The sequence below is a fragment of the Apteryx mantelli genome, chromosome 1 (assembly GCF_036417845.1).
Source record: "Apteryx mantelli isolate bAptMan1 chromosome 1, bAptMan1.hap1, whole genome shotgun sequence".
NCBI classification, from domain to species: Eukaryota; Metazoa; Chordata; class Aves; order Apterygiformes; family Apterygidae; genus Apteryx; species Apteryx mantelli.
Window position 1 is genome coordinate 8,034,491 of NC_089978.1, and position 27,331 is coordinate 8,061,821.

Here is a 27,331-nt window from a genome sequence, read left to right on the forward strand (position 1 = left end):
GAAAATAGAGTAGCTAGTGTTCAAAGCAATAAAAAGAGGAGTTAGTTAAGGGAGTAAGAGAGAAGGTGTAATTTAAGCTGTGGTTACCTGAATAATTCTTCTGGCGGCAGATGCAGCTGAAGCGGTTACTGCCTCTAGCTGACTTGTTCTTACTTCCCCACTGGTGGTTCTCCTAGTTCAGCTGTTCATGTAACCGTCCTAACCTGGTTTTATGAAATTGCGTTGGTCTAAAAATACTAAAGTATACAATGGATTAACTTACCTGGATCTTGATTCAAGCTTAAGCTATGGTTTGTATTAAACTTGCAGGTCAGAAATCTGGGGGGAATGGAGAAATGAATTGGTTTATAGCAAAAACCTAGAAGTCTATTCAGTTGATCTTGTTGGTCTTGTTTAAAAAAGGGGAGGTACAATCATAAATCTGATCAAAGCTAGTTGCCGCTGGTACTGGTACCACAAGTGCATGGCATTATGAGAAGCTTGTTCCTCAGATGGATGCAGGCCTCAACAACCTGTCGGTTTAGTCGAAGCTTAGCAGTAACTCAGCAGAGCTTAGAAAACCCTGTTGGTCTCATTGGACCAGTTTCAAGCTGGGATTTGGAGTAGATGATCTTCAGAGGTTCTGCCCATTCTGAAATATTCTATAATTCTGTGATCCGAAGTATGTGTAATTTTTTTTCTTCATTGTGCTACAATATTTTGCCAGTTCAGGTTATTTTGCTGGTTAAGCTTGAAAGGATGACAGTAACTTCTTGTGTCTGAAAGCATAATATGATGCTTTCAGGATGAATGGAACAGCTTAAAAATGTTTTTTCTTTCCTCTCAAGGAGAAATATATCTGATTAGAGTAGCAAATAAGAGGAATGATAGTGGTGTTAGTATATTCAGTTTCTAAACTATTGTAACTTGTCTCTTTGACATGCTGGTGTGCTTACTCTGGTGTAATTGTGTCTGCAGCTGTTTCTGGAGAAATAAGAGAATTGTATTTATGATATGTGGTTAAAACTGTTGAGACAAAATTTAGCTGTATTTTGGTGTTAGCCTTGATAGTGCAATGGCAGTACTCAGTAAGTTTAAAGGCAAGAATTGATATGGGAAACCTGTTCAATTCCTTTTTAGGAAATTGAATATAAACATAATAGCTTACCTGGCATTTGAAACTGTGGAGAATGTCGAATAATCGTTACAAACGTTGGATCAGATTGGTAATTTGATGGGAATTAAGAGGAACCATTAAAAAAAGCCAAGTTTTGTCAGTGTGACTTGTATATTGTTTTGTGAGCTATGCTTCGTTTATCTTTAAACTTATTTTTAGCCGGTTTCAACGATGCTTTTGCTGGCAAATGTTGTTTAAAATTAGTGTTACTCAGAGAAGAGCTTGTTGGAGTAGCTGTTTGGCTGAACCCATTTCTACTCTAGGTTTAGGCTGGGATTAATTTTGCACAAACTCTCGGTTTTACAGTGCTCAAACGTAAGTAGTAAAGGTTAGTCAGAGTTGCCGTAGGAGTACATCTAGACAATTAGAGATACCTGAGGCAATAACGCTGAGTTCACAGGGTTATTGACGGAGACTCAAAATGGTTTCTAAGGATTATAGCTAGAAAAAGGTACGGTTATAGGTGAGAGAAAGAACATGTTAGTCATCCTTCAATCAGAAGAAAAGACAAGATGCAACTTGATGAAATGAAAATATAAATTGTTGGCTGTAGAACAAGTTACTCTACGTTATATTAAAGATGCCTATGCCTTTTTATCCTCCTTATCCAATATAAATAAGATTAAATCACATTCCTTGTTAAACACAGAAAGCTCTGAACAGAGAGGGTCTTCTCAGATTTCTTTAACTCTTCCACAAAGTGTTTCTTGAGTTAGTGTGTCTAGCTCTTAGAACAACATTATATGCAGAGGAAGACTTGTTAATTGGAATTTTTATTGCTAATTGTGATAAATATATAGTCTAGGTTCCCATGCTCTCTTTTTGAGAGGACTTGGGTGAAGCTTCTGGGAAGTCTACTGTAGAAAACTCCCTCTGGTAAATCACTTTGGTACAAGTAGATTTGCTGAGAATAGAAACAAAACTAGTTTTGGAACAAATGCTGTTTGCAGCATATTTTGTCTTAAACTGCTAATGTAGATATTTTCTGGTAACTGCAAAATTAAGTATTCGCTCAGTTCTAGAGTACATATTGGTTATATAACATCCTTCTGGAAGATAAAATGTCACTTACTGGCTCAGACTGAAATATTTATCATCATTCTCTTTTCCTCTCTTGATCGCTTAAGTGTGCCATTCAGAGTCGCTTTGTTTTGGCACAGACTTCGCTTGCAAATGCAGTTACCAAATGTATCTCTTTGAGGAGGAAATCAATCTCAAAAATTGTCTGTCTTGCATGCTTGAATTAATTCAGCTTCAAAGCTACTTTGATTATTGTTTTTAGACAAATTGGTTGGTTCCCTAATGAAAATTACTTATTTACATACAGAAACTTTTCTAATCCTTTTTCTCATATTTAAATAAGGATGTCTTCTACAAAAGACTTGGGAAACTGTTTAGAAATTTACCATATGTGTGTATATATATATACATACATGCATTAAAATATCTGTGTTTAAGATGTAAATTGGAATGTGTAGAACAAGATTTTAAGGTAGCAGGGTTCACACTCAGCAAAACTGTTGTTCTGTCAAAATAGATCTTAAATCTAGATCTGAAGATCTGTAATGGATCTTAGATGCCTAGTTCTTCATTCATTACTATTTGAATATTTCTGGTTTCCTGTGGTGCTTTTCTAAATGCCCAGCATTCTGTCATGGCACAGTTAAATCTTTCAGTGTTTGAATATTGAAAAAATAGTTCATGTCAAATGTTTTGTAAATGTTTTCAAGGGATTTTGCTAGAATTTATAACTTGTTTAAATAAAATGGGTACATACCTGTGAAGTCATTTAAAGTTGAGTTGTTCATTTTTATCTAAGTCTTTTGGAAACTTTTTTTAATTGGATAAAATTAAAATAAACTCTAAGAAATATCTAAGCACGTTACCTTCATAAAGGGCTTGTCGAGGTGAGTGAACAAATAGCCTGCATAATCCAAATAATTGTTGTCATCAACAGCCAGTTGAAAACCCCTGTTCCCTGATGCTTTGTATTAGACATACAACATCAAAGGGCTATCTAGACTTGCCTCCTATGCAAGGTAGCAAGATGATCTGTTATTGACATTGGAAGAAATCAGTGCTTTTTTTGAGAGGTTTACTAAAAGATTGTAAACAGAAAAAAATTATCTAGCATAGTGAGATTAGGTTAAAATAAGTAAAAAGAATGTTATGTTAAAATTCACATAAACCACTCAGATTAAAAAGAAATGTTTAGATCAGGAAGTGACAAAAGAAAAACTGACCTTGCTACTGGAATGTGTACGTAAATTCAGTTTCTTCCTCATTCAAGCTTTGTTGTCAGTGCTGTGTGAATCTTGAAAAAGTACACTGAGGTCTGTGCATTATTTTTTCTTTTTTTTTTTTTTTTTCCAGTAACATTCCTTTTCACTGTTGCATAACTCTTTAAACATCCTTCTGGAAAGGAAAGATCTGGCAGATATGCATGCCTTGCCAGAACCTGCGACAGGAATATTTAAAATCAATAGGAGATTATCGATTATGTCAGATGTGCCCTTTTCTTTTTTTGAGGGGCTTTTAATCCTAAACCCTTAACATTTGTTTAGAACTAGTAGAAGTGTATTAAACTTTACAACACCACTAGTGCATGCCTTAACTGTATTCTTAACACAACAAACAGAGGAATTTTTTATTTCCTAGTGGCAAACTTCCTAACGGCATAAATCTGCTCACTTCTGATTATTAACCGATTTGGGTCAAATTTGCTGACTTCTAATCTTCTGAAATATTTCACCAAATTTTGAAAAAGAGATAGTTGACAGCATTAGCTGCTGCTATTCTCTGTGTCATCATGTGTCTCCACTTTTGAAATTGCAGTCCATATTTTCCACCCCTTGGTAGTGCCTTACCTGTAAAACTGTGTAATAGACTGTATAAAGCATTTGCATCTCGGTTGAGCACTAAGCAACTGAGGGAACATTTCACATTTCTCGCTTTGTTCCAGCGCTCAAATATTCATATTGAGCGAGAAGTATCAGCATAGGGAGATGAGCCCCTGTCATACTGGAATGTGTTATAACTTGGAAGTGAGAAGATATTAATTGAAATCTAGACAGCTAGAGAAGAGAATTGAAGTGTTATAATGCTATCGGTGTGTGCTCTGCTATTTCACCTGTTAAGTAGAGACACCAAAATTTTTCCCACTGTATGTGATTTTCAAAAGGATAATGAAATTCAGATATCTTAACTTTGAATGCTCTGTCTTGTAGAGAAATTTTTCCCATACAGGAAAAAAAAAATCCATTATGAATAACTTTAAGTCATTGATTCAAGAGCTTAACTAAAATCCATTTGTACAGTCTTAAGTGAAAGGCAAAAAGATTGATTAAATGGGTGCTCTTGAGTAGAATTATTTTAAGTATAGACATTGTTATGTGTTCTACTATTAATGATTAGCCACAAACCTTTCCTCATGCAATTGGAATGTAAGGCATTGGTGTGTTATTTATTCTGTTTGAAAGCTAACTCGTGTTAAATGCATGTATTCTGTTGATCTCCTGTATATTGACATGATTTCAGAAGAATAATTACTAACTCATTCAAGAAATGTTTTACACTTTGTGTGTGTAAAAAAAAAAAAAAAAAAAAAAAAAAAAAAGTTTTGGCTTCAGGTGTAAATTTACAAATAAAATGAACTTGATCTGATGCATATCTGGCTTATAGTTTTGGATCCATCAATACATATTTAAATTCTAATACTTCTTGGCTTTAATCCTGCTAAGAAAGAGGAAGTGTTAAGGGAAATGAGAACTTCGTGATAACGTCATAGAGTTTGGGTAATTTCACTTTTCATCCTTCTGGCATGTTGGAACTTCTGGCAGTTTGGTTTTCAAAATATTTGGATTCTAACTATTTTGGAAGAATAGGATATTAAGAATTTTTATTGAAAGTCTTAATTTGTGAATTTATAAATTTTTGTGAGTTTTTGCATATAATTTGAATTTTTTGATTTATTCCGTCTTTCATAGCATTTTCCTTCTCTGGTCATTGATGTTATCTGAAACAAAGCCACATGTACTATGTGGGGAGAGTGTAGTCTATTCAGAATTAACCTTAAACTTTGACAATACCTTGTAGTAGGGCAAAGACATCTAACATGCACATCTGTCCAAAGGTCATGGTAAAAACAAATTAGCTGTTTCCTTAATTCAATAGAGTACATAACCTCATTAATAGTAAAATATCAAAAAAAACCCCTAATTGTATGTAGGACTTGTTATTTGGCATAGCTGTGTAAGCGTGTGTTTGTGGAAGATCACAATAAATGGGAGTGAATTTGAGATTCATATTGGACTTAAAGCTAAATATGTGCATATTCTGAATATTTGTATAAGGTCAAGCTGTTAATGTGGTGTATTTGATTAATCATCACTAGAGTGTCTTTTACAGTTGTATTTTGCATGTTGATTTTTGTGTTGGTTTGGGAGAGATCAAGTGTTTGTATAATGCGATGAAGGTACACTTGTGTATCTTTGATCATGCCTTATATTTCTAGTATTTGTTCGTTTCTGAATTTGAAATATGCATTAAGGCAGATTTTGCCCCTTTATTGTTTCAGTGTCCATTTCCACATGAATCTTCAGTAAGCTGCGATGCTGCGTTTGTGACACCACTTTGTGACAAACACAGATTGAGTCTTGTGAGATTCATGAGAAGCTGCTTGAGGTGGGGGAGGGCATTGAGATTTTATAACAGTAGTACCTCCAACAGGATGGGAAAAAAAAAAAAGAAGAAAATATGCCAGCCAAGCAAAACCAACTGCTTGCTAACATATTGGGTAACTTCAGTGTGAAAATTGTATCTATTAAGGAAGAGTGATAGTAAACTGAACTGCTTGTCCTGTGAAAAAAAGTGTTAAAGTGCTAATTTTGAAGCAGCTGTCTTGATCAAGCTCTATTTCTGAATTCTACACCAGAATCATCTTAGTTCACAGAATCACAGAATGGTTGAGGTTGGAAGGGACCTCTGGAGATCGTCTAGTCCAACCCCCCTGCTCCAGCACGGTCACCTAGAGCACATTGCCCAGGACAGTGTCCAGATGGCTTTTTGAACATCTCCAAGGACGGAGACTCCACAACCTCTCTGGGCAACCTGTTCCTGGTGCTTAGTCACCCTCACAGTAAAAAAGTTTTTTCTTATATTTTTGTCTTATATGACTGTGTCAGCAAACATGAATTTGGATTCAGTGAGCCATAGATGCGAAAAATGGGCACTTGACTATTGAACAAAGCAGTTCAGTACTTTCAGGCTTATTTTTGTTTGGTATTTAGTCAAAACTTAATATATGCAGGATTGAAAGAATTTTCTCTCTCTTTGAGAGAACCGGGGTGTCATTTACCTTGCTCTCCCACTTTGATTTTTTTTTCCTGAAAAATGGAATGTGTTTCAATCCTGGCCCTGAGTGTGCATATTAATGTTGAATGATCACTATTTCAATTATGTGCTTACCGGGTGGATACTGTTTAGTCTCTATAGCATTCTAAAGATGCTGTTCTGTGAGCTGTTGGAGAAGATAACCTAGTACTCGTTCATTTTAGATAAAATCTTTGCTATAATAAAAGATGAAAGGAAAAAAAAAACAGTTATCCCAATAGGAATCTGTCACAGTTGCTTGACCTATTTTGGAGTAGTTAAAGGTGTGGGGCACACTTTGGCCTGGAAGAACTGATCCTTGGAAATGTTTTCAGGTTGATGCTGATGAATAGAAGCATTGTTCCAGATGAGAGGTATAGCTAAACCACTGGAAATGATCAGATACTGTGTATACACAAAGTATATAACTCTGGCTTATATTCAGTCGAATTGTCCAGATACTGCAAATGGTATAAGCTAAAAGGGTTGAGTTAGATATTTTTCAATCCAGACTTACTCATAAACTTACTGGGAATTAATATAGGTAAGATTCTGCAAGGAAATGCTCATTAAAACTTTCTCAGGTTACTTGCTTTTCTTTGGGAAGCAAACAATAGTAGTTTTTCACACCTTTGTTTTACAAGGATGCTTAGTACAGAATGAGGGTCTGCTTGAAGAATGAGGTCGCACGCACATGTTGAAAGAACACACGTTCTTTATGATTTGTGGCAGATGCCTCTGTGTAATTATTTAGCCTACTACCTTGGGTTTGCCATGGCTCAGGAGGTTGCGTGATCACTTACCATGGACTGGCTAATCCAGTTACATGCTTGGTGTGGAGTGGATGCTATACTTCGACATCTTAGCTTGGTAGTAGCTGGTCTGTGTAGATCTTATCTTCTCATTTCTTTGATATGAATCTCCAGCCTTACTATGCTTTTCCTCTTCATACTTCTCTGACCTAACAACTACTGATTGTGTAATATTTTAGAAAAACAATAAATCATGTCGACTTCTTTCTAGTAATGAAGTCTGAACAGTTGTAAAGATTGTAGGTATCTTGGGAGTGCAGAATATATTTTTTCACCTAGAATATTTTACAGTATGATCACAGAATCACAGAATGGCTGAGGTTGGAAGGGACCTCTGGAGATCATCTAGTCCAACCCCCCTGCTCAAGCAGGGTCACCTAGAGCACATTGCACAGGATTGCATCCAGGCAGGTTTTGAATATCTCCAGAGAAGGAGACTCCACAACCTCTCTGGGCAACCTGGTCCAGTGCTCTGTCACCCTCACAGTGAAAAAGTTTTTCCTCATGTTCAGATGGAAGTGTCTGTGTTTCAGTTTGTGCCCATTGCCTCGCGTCCTGTCGCTCAGCACCACTGAAAAGAGTCTGGTCCCATATGATACTTAATTTGTGCTGCTTCAGCAGATTTAAAGAATCACTGCAGTATGGGTGCAGTTGCACACATTCAGGGTTACAAAAAAAGTCTGTAACACTAAAATTGTTCTTGCTTTTTTAGTTGTCTTTGTTTTTAGGTTTTTTTCTGAGCGATTACATGAAAATCATTCAGCAATATAAATTCTAACTGCTGCACGAAAATATGATTCAATATCTTCTATTTAAAAAACAAACTAGAACTGTTTTCTAAGAAGATCATGTAATTTTGAAACCTCTGCTGAAATTTAGTATACCATTTAGTGTTGGTAGGCAAAATGGAATTCTTCAAAACCTGAGTCTTCTAAACTACTTAAGAAGTTTTAAGGATTTGAAACCTTAAAAAAATAGTTTTCTGTTGGCCTACTCTTCTGGACTTTAGCGGACTTTGTATTTCAACTCACTTTTTGCCTGTCTTCATTTTTCTCATTCTCTTTCCATCTGCAGCACGTAAAATCTTAGACTAATTTAGGTTGGAAGGCACCACAGAAGATCATCTTAATCAACGCCCCTGCTCAAACCAGGGCGAACTTGAAAGATCAGGTTGCTTATGGCCATGTTCAGTTGAGTTTTAAATATCTCTATGGGTGCAGATTGCACAGACTCTCTGGGCCCCACTTCCAGTGCCTGACCACTTTGTGTGAAGTGTTTTTTTTCTTTTTTCTTTTTTTTTCTTCTTAATCCTGTCAGAATTTCCATGCTGCAGTGTGTCTGCTGCCTCTCATCCTTTTGCTGTGGCCCTCCAAGAAATGTCAGACTTTCTACCTAGTAGGTAGTTGAAGATAGCATTTAAATCCCTCCCCCCCACCTTTAGTTTTCTCTTCTGCAGGCAGAACAAACCCAGCTTCTTCAGCCTCTTCTTGTACATCGTATGCTCTAGGCCCTCGTCATCCTGATGACTTTCCTCTGGACACTCTCCAGTTATATCTGTGGACGTGACTATTCATTCATTGCTGTCTAAGCTGCTCTTGTACAGCTGTCCCATCTAGCTGCAAGTTGAGCCTAAAATTCTTGCTGCTAACTGCTGCTTTCTTTGAAGCTATAATCGATTTGGTATCTCTCTGCTGTGTCTTATGCTATGGAAGTTGCAGAGCTTGTTTTTAGATATGAAGATGGTTTGTACTTCCTAGGAGACTACTACTTGGCTGTGAGGCTTTGCTGGGATTGATGCAGTAGGTCAAGAGTGAGGAGGAGTAACTTTTCTTTTTGTAGTGTTGATGGGAAGGAGTAATCAGCCGTCTTCCTTCTCCCTACAGCAGGAAGATCATAGGTGAAACATAGCCCTGAAAGTGGTCTCACTTTCACCAAGGCTCCCCCCACCCCTCTTCATTACTAAAGTTAAAGGGATTCGCTTTAGTGCCTTGCCCTTAGATATAATTGGTTATATACCTGCCCATGCTATTGCTCATACCTACCCAGTAACTAGCAGTCTTGAGATATGTTGCTTTGGGCACTTAGGTTTCAAAATATGTAGCTAGTGTTTTGATAGGTGAGTGTGAGACACATTGTGTAACATGTAGGATGTGAAAACAATTATGTGTTTGTTCCTCTTAATGTTCCATCCTTAATGAAGGGTGTCTGTGGGGAAGGACAAGTAAGCAAAACCTCCGTACGTGGCAGTCTTCCTGAACTGGCTGTGCAGCAGTATGGGATGCAGGACCCTGTCTGCTCCTCTGCTCTGCCTGTGTTATGCTTCTCATGCCATCGTTAGGGCCCAACTGCTGATTTTATTTGGATTTAACTGTACACATTTCTTTGTCTAATTAGCATTACTTGTGCAAATACTTCTAAAGAAGCTTAGACAGATGTTACGTATCTGAAGTCTGTATCATGTAGGCACTGTGGGGTATCAGGGCATATCAGATTAATAAGCATCTGTGTTGATAAAAGGTATCATTCACTTAAAACTTCTGTGCATATGTTCAGCCTGCATTTTATACAGCAACAAACTTCTTGTTTTGCTAAACTTATTTCGTAGTAACAAAGGTATCAGCGACTCTTTCCCTCATTTGTATTTACCAGTTCATTTCCTTCTGTTGAAGGCTAGACTTGCCTGTGTACCTCTGTTCTTGCCTATGTTGTCTCCCAGTTGTCTCCTGTTTCTCCCTCCTCATGTGCCTGCCCCCCCACTCCCCACCCCACAAGTGCATTCATATGCTTTGCACATAAGCAGTCACCAGTTCTGTAAGGGACTTTTCTTGCTGTGTTACAGAGCCTGTTTTCTTTTACACACTGCAACAGATAGCAAAACATGACTTTGAAGTCCGGTACTTTAAAAATAAGTTGTCCATTGTGAAGCATCAACTAGAATATATGTAATTTTTTAATTAGTGAATCATCTCATGACATGTATTTTTTGTTATTTTTGATGAGCTGGCAAATGTTGCATTTAAGAATGGAAGTTCTCAGTTGCTAATACGCATTGCAACACTTAAGCTGGTGTGTGAGTTGACATCCTGTGATGTATACCTTTATTTAATGTGTTTCTGCCAGATAGCCTTGCACAAAACTGTTTATGTTATTACTTAGGTGGGAAGACCTGAAGATCAAGAAGCTGTACAGTTTAGTTTTAATGATCCAGCTCAGAGCATGTCTCTTGCTGAGTAATATCCTAGCATTGTCTTAATAATCAGAAGTCATCATCCAATAATAGATAACCGTGACTTAAAAATGAGATCATGAGTGCCTGTAGTCATCGCTGTTTTTCCTTGTAGATCAAGGAATGGCTAATCTTTCCATCTCGTTACATTTTAAATGTGGAAATCATTTCCTGCTCACTTCCTTTAGCAATTAAACTTGTAAATACCATCGTTTTCAGTTCTGTTCATACTAGTTGTGAGTTTGTGGTAGCCGTGCATTATCTGCTGCTGTGGCTGAAAGAAGAGTCCTGTCTTTCTTGGAATCCTTCATGATGAATGGTTGTTCATAGCAGGATATAAAACTTTATCTCCAAAGGTTAAACATTTGCCTTCAGGTTAAACAGATAAGATGTTTCCAGTTACAGTCTTAGCATACTATAGACTAGGCAGGCATACGGCTTATGCAGGTCTTGTTCTTTATTGAGCTATGGCTTTTGGTAGGGTTATCAGCTTGAGTTAAAATTACTGTTTTGTTTTTGGGGTAGGTGTAGTAGTAAAATGACATTGGTACTTGTGTTTAACCAAGTTCAAGCTTCATATTAAATGCAAGCAACTTGTACCATATCACTTTTTGGATGTTAATATCTGCTTCTGTTGTACTTGTCACTGTAACATCATGTATTTCCTTTGTCGACTAAACTGATTGTCTTATAAGCATGCTTCTTCATGGTTGCACTGTTGTGACAGCAGTGAATCTAGTAGGACGGTAGAAAGGGTCTGGAGATCATGGCTTTTTTACCAGCTGTCTGAAGATTCTCCACATCGTCTGCCAGAAATCCAGATTGAACAAAAATTGAATGGTTTTGTCGTAGCTTGTATTTTTTATTTTTTTTATTACTTGGAACCAATGGCTTACTGGTTCATTAGAAGGCCAGAAGGCTGGAATTTCATATGTTGCAATTAATTCTAGTCACAATCTACCAACAAGACCTCATTAGATATGAGCATTAGATGCTTACAGAATTCTTGTATGCTATTGATATCTGAAAGCTGGGAGTCACAGTTAGTCAAAGTGCAAATCATTAGGGTACTTTTGTTCCAGGACCTTCTACGGCAATTGCAAAAACAATAAGGAATCGGAGTTTTGGCAGCAAGGAGAATGGAATTTGTATCACGAAGTTCTAATAGACCATCACCACCGTGCTTTTCAATAAATTATTTGTTGGAAAGCCCCCCAGCTCTGGTAGAAAATATTACTTTATAAAATGAGCGTACTGATATTTTTGGTATGTCATTGATTTTTTCCTTCACAGAACTCACAATTTTATGTGTGTATATATATATATATATATATATATATATATATATATATATTTCTCTATTGCAGATTTAATCCAGTGCACAAATGAGATGAATGTGAACATCCCACAACTGGCAGACAGTTTGTTTGAAAGAACTACCAACAGTAGCTGGGTAGTGGTCTTCAAATCTCTCATCACAACCCATCATCTAATGGTGTATGGAAATGAGGTAATACAAAAATTATATGCCTGAGAACAGTTACAGCACTTCATTCTTATGAATGTGTCAGAGAAATGCTTCTACTAACTATCTCTGTAAGAAAATCTGTATTTTTGCCTTTTCGCCTAGCTCTACATGTGAACAGGGTTTATTAGAGTGGTAACAAACTAAGCAGACAAATATATAAAGTCCATAATGGTCAGATCAAAACTAGATGTTATCCTGAATGCAGAATTGTATGCTTGGAGGTACCCTTTTCTGTGGCATTATTATTTTTTTTATTATGAAGAAAAAAAAATGCTGAGAACTTAACTTGAATGAGATTCCAAAATCTGAAAATGAAAGATATTTTAGATTTATGCTCTGGCTAATCTAGAATGAGTCTTTCCTCCCAAATAACTCAACTTGTAACTGATTTTCCTTCCTCCTTCCCCTCCTCCCACCCCCAAAGCTTTTGCAACGAAGGAGAATCTGCCTGTCTCTGAGCTGTTCTTGAATGTGAGCTTCTAAGTAACAACAAATACTCTAGAACAATTTTAAAAGATTTTTTTTAAAAGCAATAAGCTTATGTTGTGTTCCACAACTTGAATTCCTATGGGATCTTATTTTTTGAAATATTAAGCCATGCATAGCAACTTTTTGGGTTTTCTGCATTTTAAAAAGCCTATACTTTCTGGCTCTCTTAGCAAGGGTTTATAAACATTCCTTTTTACTGAAAACAATCTAATGCAAGTTACAGGAATTTTGAAATTAACCTCAAGTGGAAATATTTAAATCTGTGTTTATTTAATGTTATTTTTCATTTTTGGAATGGATGTAAACTTGGTAACTGTCCATAGCAGATACTTGGTATAAAGGAAGGCTAAGAAAAATCCCATTCTGCATGCGGCTCTTCAAGAGAATTCTCTAATGGAGAATGTAGAAAAGCAAAAGTGCTGATATTTGCAAGGAGTTGCCTTTCTTTTCTTATGATGCCATTTAGATGTTGAGGGAGAAGTATGTGCAGTATCTGCCTCCACCCAAAAATGATCTCTGTTCAGTCTGTAAAGAATGAAATACTTCAACCTCCTACCCACCTAGGGGGAGGAATAAAAACAGAAGGACCCATCTTTCCTATCTTAAACTTGGCAGGCAATACAAACCTAGTGCATCTGAAAGAGATGTCATGGAGTAGACTGTACCACAGGACTATTTTTAACATCAGATGAAAAATGAATTGAAGCTGTCGGGATTCAGTAGATGAGCAGTTCTTTTCCTTCCTCTTAGAGAAGAAGGGTATTTTTCCAGGATTCAAACTGTATGTGTTCCTTTCTGCACTTTTCATTAAATGTCTGCTTTTAAAACTAAATTTTAGTCTTGATAATTCCAATTAGCCTAACCCTGGGCTGTTCTTCACCTGTAAAAGAATCTGATCACTCGCTTCAGCAGAGGGTTGGCTATTTTAGGAGTGTGTGGTCAGTCTTTCTCTTAGCAGACTTGCAAAGCAAGTTCATTCTTCACCTTGAAACAAAATTGGTCCTGTTGTAATCTCTCGTACACAGGATGCTTCATATAGGCTTTTTTTCTTTATAATTTTTCGAAAAATAGCTGTCACTTAATAGACTAAACTTCTGATTTTACGAGCTGGTTGAAACTTAGATGTTAACCAAAGGCAGGTTTTTGTTTTTATTTCCAGTGGGCTTTGGCAAAATGGGAGTTTAGTTTTGCAGAGTGCTTAATGTGGCGTTCTGGCTCTCAGAATGAAACCAGGTTTTGAAATCTGAACTCTGCAAAATGTAATTAGTTTCCTTGGACACTTGCTTGCTCACATGTGAGAAGCTGGCTTTGAAAACAAGCCTGGGTTGGTGTTCAAAATACTGTTTCACAGAGGTAATCCGTACTAGATAGGAAAACAAACTCCCTTTTAAAGGGAGCACAGACCACACTTCTGCATGATAGTAGAGAGCAGCTTTCAAATACTAAACAAATGTGTGTGAAAAGCTCAGTAGAACAAGTAGAACAACTGCTGCAGACGTCTTCCCAAGAGACTTAAGCTATGTGCACCAAAGGTGTTTTTGTGCAAAACTTGGGATTAAAAGGCAGGAAAGTATTTTTCAATAAATAAGACTAAATTTGGGGGTTACATAGGTGCGGTTGCCACTGTTCTAGTTGCCACATGCTCTGGAGAGCTTACAGGTTTTAAAGCACCTTTCAATTTAACTTTCAGATTAGTGCAATCTTCCTTTTCTTTTAATTGTCCTTCAGAAATTCAGTGTTTCTTGCACTGCCTGTTTTTCATGAAGCATTTATCATTGTTGGAAATAGAAGAAATTTCCATATGTTTAGAAATCCTATGATTGAGCTGTTGTTTGACTATAGGGAGTCTGTTAAACTCTGAATGCTTATTTAAAACGAAAAGATGAAAACATATTAAATTGTGAGGATGTCTCAATGTTGATGATTAAAACAAACAGTAGAAACACTGACTTAACTACCTAAAAATAGTTACTGTCTGCCCAAAGGGTGTTTTGCTCTTGGATGATTAAAGAGGGGTAGTTTTACAAAATTACAAGTGAGACCAAAATCCTTTATTTTGGTTCGCATTCAGTTCAGAGTTGTTACAGGTCATGTAACTGCCTGCCTCCAGAGGGTTTTGGATTTTATTTTTCAAGTTATTAAAAAAAAAAAGTCTGTTTAGCAGGTAGCTGCAGAATACTTTGGTCTTGGTGAAATAGAATGGATCTCTTCTTGGAAGCTAAAGGAGCCACAAGAGGGCAGGCTTCTCGTTTTGGCATTCGGCGTGATCGTTAGGATAGTTGACATTCTCTAAAATACAGTCTATTTGTACACTTTGAGCTTGTTGTAGTTTGGAGTCATTCCCATTTTAAACTGATATCAGTACACTTTATAGTAATTGAAGGTATTTCCCAGGACCACTGCCTGAAATGCTTTCCACTTGAATAAAACTGCCAAACAAGTTTTGCTTGCCAAATTTGTTTAAAGAAGCAAAGAGGATAAAACTGCTGCTCAGGATGAAACTTTTTGCAGCTAGAAATGGCATTTGAACAGTGAACATGAAAATCATTGAACACTTTTGGAAATCTTTAAAAGCTTACAGAGAATCTGTTAATTCCTTCTGGAAAAAATGAAAAGCTTTTGGTCCTTCAGCTGTTGCTTAAGTGAGCACTGAGTGCTTTTAACTTTCTTCACTCTTTCTTGTATTTATCTGGACTATATATTTGTGCTAGTGAAAGTAATTCAGCAGTACATGTTATACTGATCATAACTCTTTTTCAAAATGTTATCTCAAGTGGATGATTGTTTATTTTTGTAGCAGCTCCCTATACAATAGTTCATAAGACAAAATTACTTTTCGTGCTAACTTTAGATGTGCTGCTAGTGATCTGAAGTGATTCTTTACTAGATCAAAATAGCATCAGTCATTCTGTGAAACATAATTCTGAGTTCAAAATTAAGACTTGTATTCTGAGACAGGTTTTATGCAAGCTTTATCTGCTTTTTTTAAAAGGAAACTTTTCCAAATTATCATAGTATGGAAGAATGAAATGAGAGAATACATCACGTGTAACAAAGATGTATTAATTCATGATTTGTCTTCAGAGCAAAGGTAACTTAAAACCCCAAGGGATAAACTGGAAACTGCATTGTTGTTTTTTGGCCTGTCCACTCAGGTCAAACTGAAATAGGGCTTCATATTTTATAGGTTTCAACTAATTATTTTAAGATAAGTAAACTGTGTAACTCACGTGAGATGTACTAAGCATGATATCGTACTGTTAATGCTTTATATGGATTCTTATACTTAATGTTTAATTTATAAGGAAAGAAAACTTTGTCACCTTGTATTTTTAAAATTTCTCCTGTATGTTATAGCTAAGTACTCTTATGATTATATGCTTTTTTAAGATTCCATGGCAAATGATACCAGCTGTGGGGGTTGGGTGTGGGTGTGTGTGTGGGGGGGTGATGGTGGGGTTTGTTGTTTGGGTTTGGTTTTTTTGTTTTTTTTTTGTTTGTTTTTTAAAGAAGTTTTTACTACCATATTCTGACTTAATATAAACAGAGTCTCAATCAGAGGCTTTTATTTTGCATTCATCAAATATCTGTGTGACATTGACTTGTTCAGATTTTTACACTAAAATAATAACTAGCTTAACATGCAAATTCAGCTGAGTTTTTATAATAGCTTCCAGATCTGAAATGAGTCTTAACGTATGAAAGTTGCATTTCACAAGCTGGATAACAAGAGTTTCAAGTACTGTTACATCAATTCCAGTTCACCAGTAATACATTTAAAAGATTCACATTTTTCCTTCTATCTAGCGTTTTATCCAGTATCTGGCGTCCAGAAACACATTATTTAATTTGAGCAATTTCCTAGACAAAAGTGGATTGCAAGGTAAGGTATCTTTTTTTTCTTTCTTTTTTTTTCCCCCCATTCAAAATCAGTAATATACTGGGGGACAGTAAATACAACTCACTAGCCACGATGGACTTTGTCATTTAAGAAGTAATTTTTCTGTGTGTACTTTACCCAGAGTTGTATTTCTTCATTTACAATGCTTTTATGGCATGACCGAAATTGTCTGCTGGAAAAATTTGTTGCCTCTTTTAGAAAAGGCCTACTAGAAATGCTTCCAACTTATTAGTTACATAGATATGATTTATTCCTGCTATTTCTGAAGTGATTTGTCCACATGGAGAGGTATATTTTGATTAGTAAGTTAAATTTCAAAATGCACCATACAGCTAAGTTATGTCAGCAAGACAAGAACTGTTGTGGACAAGAACTTCTTTCAAAATTGTCCACAGACCATTCTGCCCATCTTTGAGACTAATTCTGCAGGTAAATAAATTTCTCTTAGGTTCACATTTTTCAACTGAAATATCCTTCCGAATTGTTGCACAGCAGTTAAGTGCAGTTCTGATCATACATGTAGCTGTCTTTTTCTGAAGTTATTTCTTGCTTTCTACTTTACTTCCTGTGTAGCTGGTCCTGATTTTTTGCCACAACTACTAAAACATGCGCACTGAGTGTTTGCCTGGGGACAGTGGCCTTTTCTGTGATAACTGACAATGTACCAAATTGCCTCACTGAGTCTTATCTTCCATATTCTGAGTATAGATTATGAACAGATCTTTAGTGTCTTAATTTAAGTATTTTCCTTGTAAGATAGAAGACCTGAATAGTAATTTTTGGCCTGCATGCATAGGAAATATTTTTAATAACTGTCAGTCTATTGCCACTGTCTTAATGTGGTCAAATTTCCATCAGGTCTTCATATTTACTTCAGTGCCATTTTTCTTTCTTAGTGGCGTATGAAAGTATGTATCTTGGAGTTGATTCAAACTACTTCAGGCATGACATTTTTTTTGTAATAATTTCCATCCAAGCATAGGAAAACTTGCCTAAATGCTTTGTTTTGCTTTTGGAAGTAATTTCCTTAGGAAGCGAAGTAAACTTCTGCATAGTTCATTCAGATCTTCTAGATATTTGCTGTATTGTATGTTTGACATGGTGAATATAATGACAGAGTTCTTAACACAGATGAGTTATTAAAAAATCAGGCAAAAATATATTCAAAATGTCTTGCTTTAATAACTTGAACTTTATTTAGAATAAGGTTTTGTTCTTTAATTGACTAAATAATGAGCTTTTGAAACACTTTCTTTTTTTTAGGGTATGACATGTCAACATTTATCAGGAGGTATAGTAGGTATCTGAATGAAAAGGCAGTTTCCTATAGACAGGTGGCTTTTGACTTCACAAAAGTAAAAAGAGGGTAAGAACTGCATTTTATTTACTTCTCTTGAAGTCTGTCTTATGTCTTTTTCCTCTGAAATGAGCCCCCATAAGAGGAGTTGATCATTTGAGACCAGGTAGGTATTATGTGTAAAATAATGCAGTGCAGAGCACCAGTAACTGGATAGCTCACATGTTATAGTGGATGATGGAATTAATCAGGTCATCTCGTTCATCAGGTACTGGTCATGGTTGAAGATCTTTGGTTCTTTGTGCATTACCTCTGCTCATGTCCAGTGCTTTTTAAAGTTAAAACATAGCTTCAGTTTTGCATTTGAGTGTCCTTTATCATCCATGCACAGGATAATTCATGTTGATGCTAAAACTTAATTCTCAGCTCCCCCGCAAGGGAATCTCAAATTAAAACTGTTTAATGAGTTAACCGCAGTAGCGGCATGCATAATAATATTTTGCAGCAGTGTTGCAAAGGCATTTGAAGTTGCCCTGAGAGAACCTCCAAAACCCTTCTGACTCCTTGCTGATACTCTAGAGTCCGTTTTATCTTGAACTTCAGTGGTAGAATAAAAGAGGAACAACTGGACTCATTTCACTCGTTCTTCCTTTAGAGATGGGTGGGGTCCTAACAACACAAAAAAACTTAGCCTTTTCCACATATAGGGTATGTGTGTAGTCATGTGGCTGTGGGCACACTTGGGAGGGCCACATCTGTTTGGGGTAGATGTTGGAGCCTCCCGAGGTGAGTTATCTTAGCCCCCAGTGTGTGCCTGGAGGCTCTGCGGTGAGCAGGCAAGATTAACTGTTCTGGTGGGGGCAATCTGCCTGTTCCCGATAACAGGTTTTCTCAGGGGCGCCGCACCTCTGCCCTGCAACGGTAGGGCTGCCGCGGTCCCTGCGTGCTGTCAGGAGGGAGCACGCTGCACCGGCAGAAAGCTGAGAGCAGCCTGTGCCCTGTTGCCTCCCAGCCTGGAGCACGGCCACAGCCTTTTCCGTGCGGATCAGCTGTGAGCTTTGCATTTCCAGGAAGTGCTTGATTTGATGTGCTCATGCTCATGTGAGGCAGTCTGACGTACGCTACAGAAAGCGGTTGGTTTTTAATCACTGAGGTGACTTAGTCTCTTTCTGGATTGTTGCCTTTTTTTGGATATTTTAATACTTCTCCCCCCATCCCCCAAATGCAGAACCAAATAATATCATTAGGCTATTCAATCTGAACAATTAAAAACAAGCAAATACTGGGAGTCTGCAGTTAAAAGGAAGTGTTATACAGTGTCTATAAGCTTCTTGAAAAAGTATTGCCACAGTTGTTTACTTTTTATTGCTTTTGATTTAAAAGAAAATAATCCAGACAGTCATAAAATAATAATTAGGCGTTGAGAACAGCATAGGTAAAAATTTCCTAAAAAATAACTTTCTGAGGCTCTCTAAAAGGGGTTTGTTAGTGATTTTTATCCATATGTTTAAAGTAAGGTGTGGTGGGTTTTTGGTTTTGGGTTTTTTGGTCACCTCACCATTATAGCTCAAAGCTCTGAGGTATCACCTCACCATCATAGCTCTGTTAAACTTCTGAGTGCTGTCACTTTTTTTTTTTCTCTCAGAAGAAAAAATCATTTTAGAATGATGTTTTGGTCAAATAAAAGTTGTTGCTCTTGTACACTGCAATTATTACAATTGTATTGGCCAGACAGCTTTTTTTTAAGCCTCCGAAGGCCTGTTTCCTGTGGCCATGATTTAAGTGTTTTCTCTGAACTGTTTTATTTTCTACATTCTGTTTCTCACTAATAATTTCCTTCAAAATCCAGTTAAGGAATTTTCTTTTGTTTTGCACAATAGGGCTGATGGAGTGATGAGAACAATGAGCACAGAAAAACTCCTAAAAACTGTACCAATTATACAAAATCAAATGGATGCACTTCTTGATTTCAATGTGAGTAGCAGTGTGTACGCATCAAGCATACTCTCAACTTTGTACAACTTTGAACAAGCTTGGAAAATAAAATGTTTAAGCATCTTCAAAACTTTGTTCCATTTTCATCCATTTGTGTCCACGTTACCTAATTAGCTTAAAGAGCAAAATGCATTTTTAATGGATATAACCCAAACATCCGACAGAAATGATGCTCGCTAGAGAGAACGCTTCATGCTCTGAGTGTTGCTAATTGTGTACAGTGTGTGAGAATTGTTCTGATTGTTTGTGTTGGTTATTTCTGTCCTACTGCCTTTTAGTTACATTAGTTAATATTAATGTTGGTTAACACTGGCTCATCCTCTGCTGAGAGATCCTCTGTTGGCTTGCTGTGCTGCTACTTTCTATTTATAGTCTGAGATGGTTGGAAAGCATGCTTTGGGACAGAGTACTGAAGTTCTGCTAAGAGTTTTCTGATAAGGGACCAATTCAGTTGAATTAACTGTTTTCTTACCTTCCTAGGTCAATAGCAATGAACTTACAAATGGTGTAATTAATGCTGCCTTCATGCTCCTCTTCAAAGATGCCATTAGACTGTTTGCAGCTTATAACGAAGGAATTATTAACCTGTTGGGTAAATATAACTGCTTTCTGCAATGCTGAAGTTTGGGGAGGAGGGGTTCAGTAAACCATCGTGAACAGCTGCTTTTTCCAGCAGTTGAAGTAATTATGCTGTGCAAAATATCAAAATATTACTGTATTTTCCAAGACAGATTTGTTTGTGAGGTTTTTTGTCCAATTGCATTTTTTACAGGGATAAGTAGATTCTAAAAACAAAGCTAGTTCAAGATTTTATTCACTTTTTTCTTGTACCATTTTATTTATCTCGTTGAAACCAATGTTTTTTCTTTGGAAACAAGATGTCTGTTCTTTCTGGGTTGGAACTAGGTATGATCACTTATGAATTTGCAGTTACGGCATTTGCAAATGCTTGGTTATCCGAAGTTTAATGCCGTAAAGTTTAATATTTCTAAAACATATCGTGTATACTGGGGGAAATTACAAATTCAGGCTTCAGGCTCTTTCACTTGCCCACAATGGAGGCATAGGGAAATCTACACCTGCAAATAATAAAACTAAGGTGAAAATATCCTGTGGGTTTGATTTAGTTGTATTCTGTGATTGGGTACAGCTATCTACTTGTTGTTATTACCCAGTGCTTTCAATGTGGAAAGTGAAATCCAGGATTAGTCAGTGAAGGACAGTCATGCTTCTAATCTCAAGCCACTGTCTAGTTGTTTTGCCTCAGTAATAAGAACTCGTCTTCAGTTGCTTTGATGCCTGTTTTGAGTGACGCTTTATATGGAAATAGGCTTTCAGCACTCAGTGTTTTGTAACCTGTTGCTCTTCGTTGTAGATCAGACTGTAACAAGAGCATCAGTCTTGCAGAGGTTATCCAGATGCCTTGCCTGATATGTGGCTGTTGGAATAGAGTAGGCTTGTGACTGTTACATTGTAAACTTTTTTCCGAGAGAATGAATTTACATCTCTCTGGGTAATCTGTCCCTGCTAGGGTGCTTATGCTTATGTGACATCTAGTACCTGGCAGGTAAGGTGTAACTGCGTGTGTATTGGTAGCTCATGATTGACAGAGTGGGATTTCCACAGTTAACATGACAAAAATCTGAAAAATCTGAAAATGTTTTGTTTGTCATCTTGTATATACTTTTACTTGGAAATATATACAGATAACAATGCAGGATGCTTAAATTCTTATTTAATGTGAATATTTTTTACTGTTTATAGAAAAATACTTTGATATGAAAAAGAACCAGTGCAAGGAAGGCCTTGATATATATAAAAAGTTCCTCACTAGAATGACACGGATCTCAGAGTTCCTCAAAGTTGCAGAGGTAAACCTCAGTCAGCCAAACTTTGCCCTTCGTCTGAAACCTCTTATAAAGTGCTTATTTTCTGATAAAACAGATACTGTTTCAGTCCATCTGATTTCATTTCCAACAAGGGTCATTTTTACCAGTCTCTACCCTGGTGATTAGTTCATTTGGGGACTGTGTAGAAAACAAAATATTTACTAGTTTATCTTATGCTTAAGAAGGACATATAAATAGGTATTTTATTATTTCCCTGTTACATAGTAATTGTGGGCAATCTTTGAAAAAGAACCTTACTGTAAACAAGGAAAGTAACTGTGTGATGTTCTTCTTTTTATGGTTCTAGCTGTAGTCTCGTTTGAAACCCCTTATCCTGCCATGTTAAGTCTTAGATGAAATAACAGCTTAACAAATAAGAAATTGAGACAAGTAACTGAATATATTGTAGTATTTGGTTTTGAAGCTGTGCCCTGGCTAGCTCCTATGGATATGTTTGTACAAGGATTTGCCAGCATAGAAGAAAAATCAGTTACTTTGCCAAACATTTTTTAATTTATCTAGCTTGTTACATATTTGTTTCTGAAGCATTGTTGAAATAATGTCCTAGCATTACGTAATTTCTCAGGTGAGTTGTGCTTCTGTACTTATTCTGCTTTTCTTAAGTTACTTATGACTTTATGCAAAATGTTATGATAGTAAAGCTTGGTTCATTTTCTCTGTCCTTTGAGTGGGTAGTGTTTATCTTTCTATTGTAAAAATGTACATTCACACTGCACAGCGTTTTATATCTGATATGCTCTTTAGGAAAGAGCAATAGCTGTTAAGTAAAGCTGCTTCAAAAAGCTTTAAAGGTGCTTTGTTTTAGCAAACAGATGCTGTATATCAATAGTTCTGATAACTTATCCCATAAATTATGTGATAGACAAAGTTCTCTAATTTATAATTCTGAAGCACTTGGTACTTCTTGTTTCTAAGGCAATTAGTGTTTGGTATCTGTTAAAATATCTCTATACCAAGCCTACTTCAAACATTTATACATTTAAAAGAAGAATTTATTATAACCAACCATTTTAGAGTCCAAATTGTGGAGATTTAAAATGTGCACACAAAGGCTTGTGCTTTTGCATGAGTTCATCTTCATGTTGTTTGCTTTTTGAGCATCTCTGCCTTTAACAAATGCAAACAGGTTCTAAAGTTCTTTTGTCTTCTTACAGCAAGTTGGAATTGACAGAGGAGACATACCAGATCTCTCCCAGGTAGATAAACCTATTACGCATTTGTCAGTGCATGTCCGTTTGGGGGTTGCATAATCAGAAAAACTTGCTATTGTGGCATACACAAGCACTCTTGCATATGTTGTCACCAGGTTGTTTCAAAGTCTGTGATTAAATCCAACCCCTGTCAGAGCCTGGCTTTCATATGCAATGATCTTATTGTAAAGTATTACAGATCATTTTTGTCATACTCTAATTGATTTTCAGTCAAGTTAATTTCCATCATGCTTGAAGACACAACTTGTGTCTGTGAGTTCACATAATGAAGCTTTTATACGATGTTATGGAGCTATGATTTTTAGCAAACTTGGTTTTTTGGCTGCATGCCTATTTAAATCACTTGTGAAGGTCACTGTGCAGAGTATGCATGTAGAAATGACTTTAGGCACAATTTCCTTCTTAGTATCTTGGAAATATTGACTGCTTCCAATTGTCTGCTCTTTCGTAGCTCTTTAACATCTCTTGACATATTTCAGTACTTACTCTGTGTCATGTTGGCTCATTATCAGTAAGGTAGTGATGAGACTACATCACTTGATATTTCAAATAATTAAATATATACTGGATGCCAAAGCATGTTGTCAGTATGCGGAGCTGCTGCGCTAGTTATCCTTTAGTTGCAGTCTGTTAAAGTCGTAACTTTGTCTTCGATTCTTCATATCTGTTTCCTGATGTTTTTTCAGGCACCGAGTAGCCTTCTTGATGCTCTGGAACAACATTTAGCTTCTCTTGAAGGAAAGAAAATCAAAGATTCCACAGCTGCAAGCAGGTGCCTATGCCCTTGTTCTTTTAAACAATTGCTGAATCAAATGTTAAATCCATTATTTTGGGATTCCATCATAAACTAAGGTTTGTGTAGGTTCTATTGCAATGAAGATTGTATTGCATTAGCAATGCTGGAGTAGCCAGTTATCATATTTCTTGTTGAGTATTTAAGACAGCTTCTTCCAGATCAACAGAACTAGAATCCAGAGTTGCAAACACTTCCTTTAGAACAGTAGTTAAAAGTGTAAGATCTGATCTTGAACTTTTGAAGAGAAACTAAGGGTGTTTTCACTTACTGCCTGGGAATCTTCATTTTATGGTAGTAATTAGATTGTATAAAGCACACAACTTATGAATGGCCTTAGATTCTATTAACTTTAATTCCTTTTTCTCAGAAGGAAGAAAATGCTTCCAGAAATCCTTAAGTTCAGAATTGATGTTTAAAGTAATGGTGGAATAAAGTGATAAAAGTATGTGGTAAAAGACATTTGCTGATTTTGAGCGTTTGCTAAAATGCAAAGTGAAATGTAAAGAAATCCTCTAGGCAACTGACATTATTATGTTTAAATAAAAAACGCATAATACTGGGGGGCAGAAGACTAGCAAAGTTAAATAGCATTTCTTTATCACATGTTTAAACGAGGGATGTCATAATGCACCCAATATGCTGTTATGATAGTGACAATTTTAGGGTTTAGCAACACTTAGCTACTTTTCTGATTATTTGATTTTTTTGTAAGGTTATTAGCTTGTTTTGAAAATTAAGTTTTTATTTTATGTATCTTTTTGCATCCTCTTGCAAACTTCTGCTCTGGGGTATACTTGTTTCATTAATAGTCTCTTAAACCTATTAAATTAGCAGCACCATGAATTAGATCCTAGATAATCAGAGATTCCTGTGCATCTACAAATACACCACCTTGTTTTAAATAGTTTCATAGTTTAAATAGTTTCATAGGAAAAGAACAAAGCTTCAAATGTGAATTTTTGTGGTGCAACTTGGAGCACAAACATTTAAGGGGGGGGACCTGAAATCCAATAACACAAGAGAGGAGATAGCATGATTACTTGGAATTTTTATTTTGCAGTTCATGCAGTGTATTGTTTACCACTTTGTTGTACAGGGCAAGATAAACTCTATAACCAGTATCTTAAAGAGTTCAGAAGGAAACTGGGCAGGAGGGTGGATACAGGTAAATTATTTTCTATATGTTCCTATCACGTGTAACCTATTAACAGCCAGCTTTTCTCCTGTCCAATTACTTTAGGGCTACCACCCTTTCCAATGCAGTCTCTTCCCTTGCAAGCACTGGCCTGTCCCTCACAAAAGTTGATGAAAGGGAAAAACAAGCTGCGTTAGAGGAAGAGCAGGCTCGTTTAAAAGCTTTAAAGGTAGGCATACTGGGTTTTTAATTGAAAATACTGTTTCTATGCTCTTACTGATAGCTTATGAAAATTCTTAGGGGAGCAGGGGAAGAGCCAGGATTATTCATACTGAATGTGTATTGTGGGCAAGGACTGGAAGTAGGATCCTATGTACATATATCGTACAACTTGTAAACAGTCTGTTAAAACAGTTTCTGAAAGATATATGGCATCACTGACTCTTGTAAATTATCTTTTATATGCAAGTGACACTTTACTATGTGGAATAAGTACAATGAATTCTTCCGTTTTGTTTTACTTAACTCCAATGTCATATACACAAAAGTTGCTGGATTTCTTATGCCAACTCATTTTCTCAACAGGAACAGCGTCTAAAAGAACTTGCAAAGAAACCACATACCTCGTTAACAACTGCAGCTTCTCCTGTGTCGACTGCAGCAGGAAGCATAATGACTACACCAGCCATTGATATTTTTTCTACTCCAAGTTCTTCAAACAGGTATGTTTCAATAGTGCTGCTTCGTTCTGAGATGGGCTGCAGCTGACGTTTCCTCTAAGTGTCTGCTGCGGAGCTTGCTTCGGAGAAGGTTGTTTCTGTGTAGAGTTCATTTATAAGAAGTGATATTTTTTGATAAAGTTGATGGGGGGAAAAATATCCTATTGCAGTGAATAACAACATAGAAAGTGTGTTTTCATCCTCCCTTTACAGTTTAGTTTCTGATAAGAGCCAACTGTTGACAGCCCTTGCAGCTGTTCTTAGCATGTGAGCCATCAGTTGGAACTGGAAAGCATACATGCCTTGTCCCAAAGAACCTTTCAAGGTAATTTGGGAAAAGTCAAATAAATGTTTGGTATGGGAGGTATTAAAGGTAATGCTGAACTTTATGTTGCACTTCTAGGTATTTAAAAGCAGAGTGGTAACAAATCTTCTTGGTAGATTTTTTAGTAAAAGGGAAGCTTGAAACAAGGTTGGAAAGAGTAGAGGCAAATTTTGCAGTCCAAGCTGCATCTGGAACATCTGTCTGCAAGGACTTGCAAGGATGGGGCAAGAGTACTCCACACTAATCCTGATCTTTGACTAGCAGGAACTGTTGATATGAGAGTGTGAGCTCCTTCTGTAAAATACCAGTCAAATAATAAGAGTGCAGTGCTTTTGTCAGTATAGAAGAAGGAAATGGCTTTCCAGAAGCATATTTTGGTTTGGATTTCATCCTAAATCTAGTGAAGGAATGCTTACTTGTCCCCTTAGAGCTTACATAAGAATCTACTTGCCCCCTTTTACTTTCTGCTGTTCTTAAAGTAGTCTGCACTTCGGTAGCCTGCTTTTTCCATTAGAAAATGGTTGTAGGAAATTACTTGACACCAAGGATGTAGAAAATAGATAGTTTGTAAAAAAAAAAAAAAAAAAAAAAAAAAAAAAAAAAAAAAAAAAAACAGAATCTGTGTCATGAGCTAGAGAATCTGGCAGTGTTAGTAACTGAAAGACTTTATAAAATTTTTTTTTAATGTTGTTTGTTAGAGGCCCAAATATTTGAAATGGTCAGATAATTACATTGAACTTGTAACTTTGAGTTATGTGATCATGCTCTGATCGTGCTTCTTAAGAGGTCTGAAACATAGGATTCTGATAAAGCTTTTTTAAACAGCCAGAGGTGCTACATTGTGGAGACATTAGCAGCAGCTGAAAAGCTTTTTAATTTACTTTATCTGCTTTAGTAGGATTCTGCAGTGTACTCTGTTTTTTCGCAAAAAAATACTTGCAAATCAGAAATCTCGCTTTTCTTCTATTTTGAAGTACCGGAATGTGTTCCATATGAGGTATTTCCAGTGTGCTGGTAGTCTGCAAGAATCCTTTAGGATTTGATATCTTTTCAAAAAAACAAATGCTAATTTGTCTTCATCTTTAAAAACAGTTGCTGGCAGTATGGCTCTTAGGATCAAACAAATGGATTACAGCAGAAGCTCCTGTGAACCTGAAACGGATTTGTTGAGTCATGAATTGAGTTTCTTGCTATTGATGGAACGTGTCCTGTAATCCCTATCATACCTTGAACAAGCTTTACCTGAAAATCATCGTGGGTCCAATATTCACATTAGAGGGCTGTGCCCAGACCATGATGCTTTTTAGCAGTGGTTGCAAAATATGATTTCAGTCCCTGTTGAAATGGGATATTAAAACCTGGATGATATGAGTGATAGGATCTGCAACAGATTGCGCAGTGATCTAGAATGTCCCTTCTGGGGTTGTTCCTCAGACCATTAGGCTCTTGTCACAGTGTCAT

The 27,331-nt window shown here is 36.6% G+C and overlaps 1 protein-coding gene across 1 annotated transcript in view; it reads left to right on the forward strand.

Annotated features, from left to right (window-relative positions):
* PICALM (phosphatidylinositol binding clathrin assembly protein) overlaps positions 1 to 27,331 on the forward strand; it is a 71,387-nt gene that overhangs the window by 17,774 nt on the left and 26,282 nt on the right. Inside the window, exons 2-11 of the mRNA XM_067315014.1 lie at positions 11,932 to 12,074; positions 16,389 to 16,464; positions 17,746 to 17,848; positions 19,660 to 19,753; positions 20,255 to 20,366; positions 21,539 to 21,645; positions 22,839 to 22,880; positions 23,582 to 23,667; positions 24,932 to 25,055; positions 25,412 to 25,548. Of these exons, the coding sequence (XP_067171115.1) occupies positions 11,932 to 12,074; positions 16,389 to 16,464; positions 17,746 to 17,848; positions 19,660 to 19,753; positions 20,255 to 20,366; positions 21,539 to 21,645; positions 22,839 to 22,880; positions 23,582 to 23,667; positions 24,932 to 25,055; positions 25,412 to 25,548 (1,024 nt within the window). The remainder of the gene's footprint in view (positions 1 to 11,931; positions 12,075 to 16,388; positions 16,465 to 17,745; positions 17,849 to 19,659; positions 19,754 to 20,254; positions 20,367 to 21,538; positions 21,646 to 22,838; positions 22,881 to 23,581; positions 23,668 to 24,931; positions 25,056 to 25,411; positions 25,549 to 27,331) is intronic.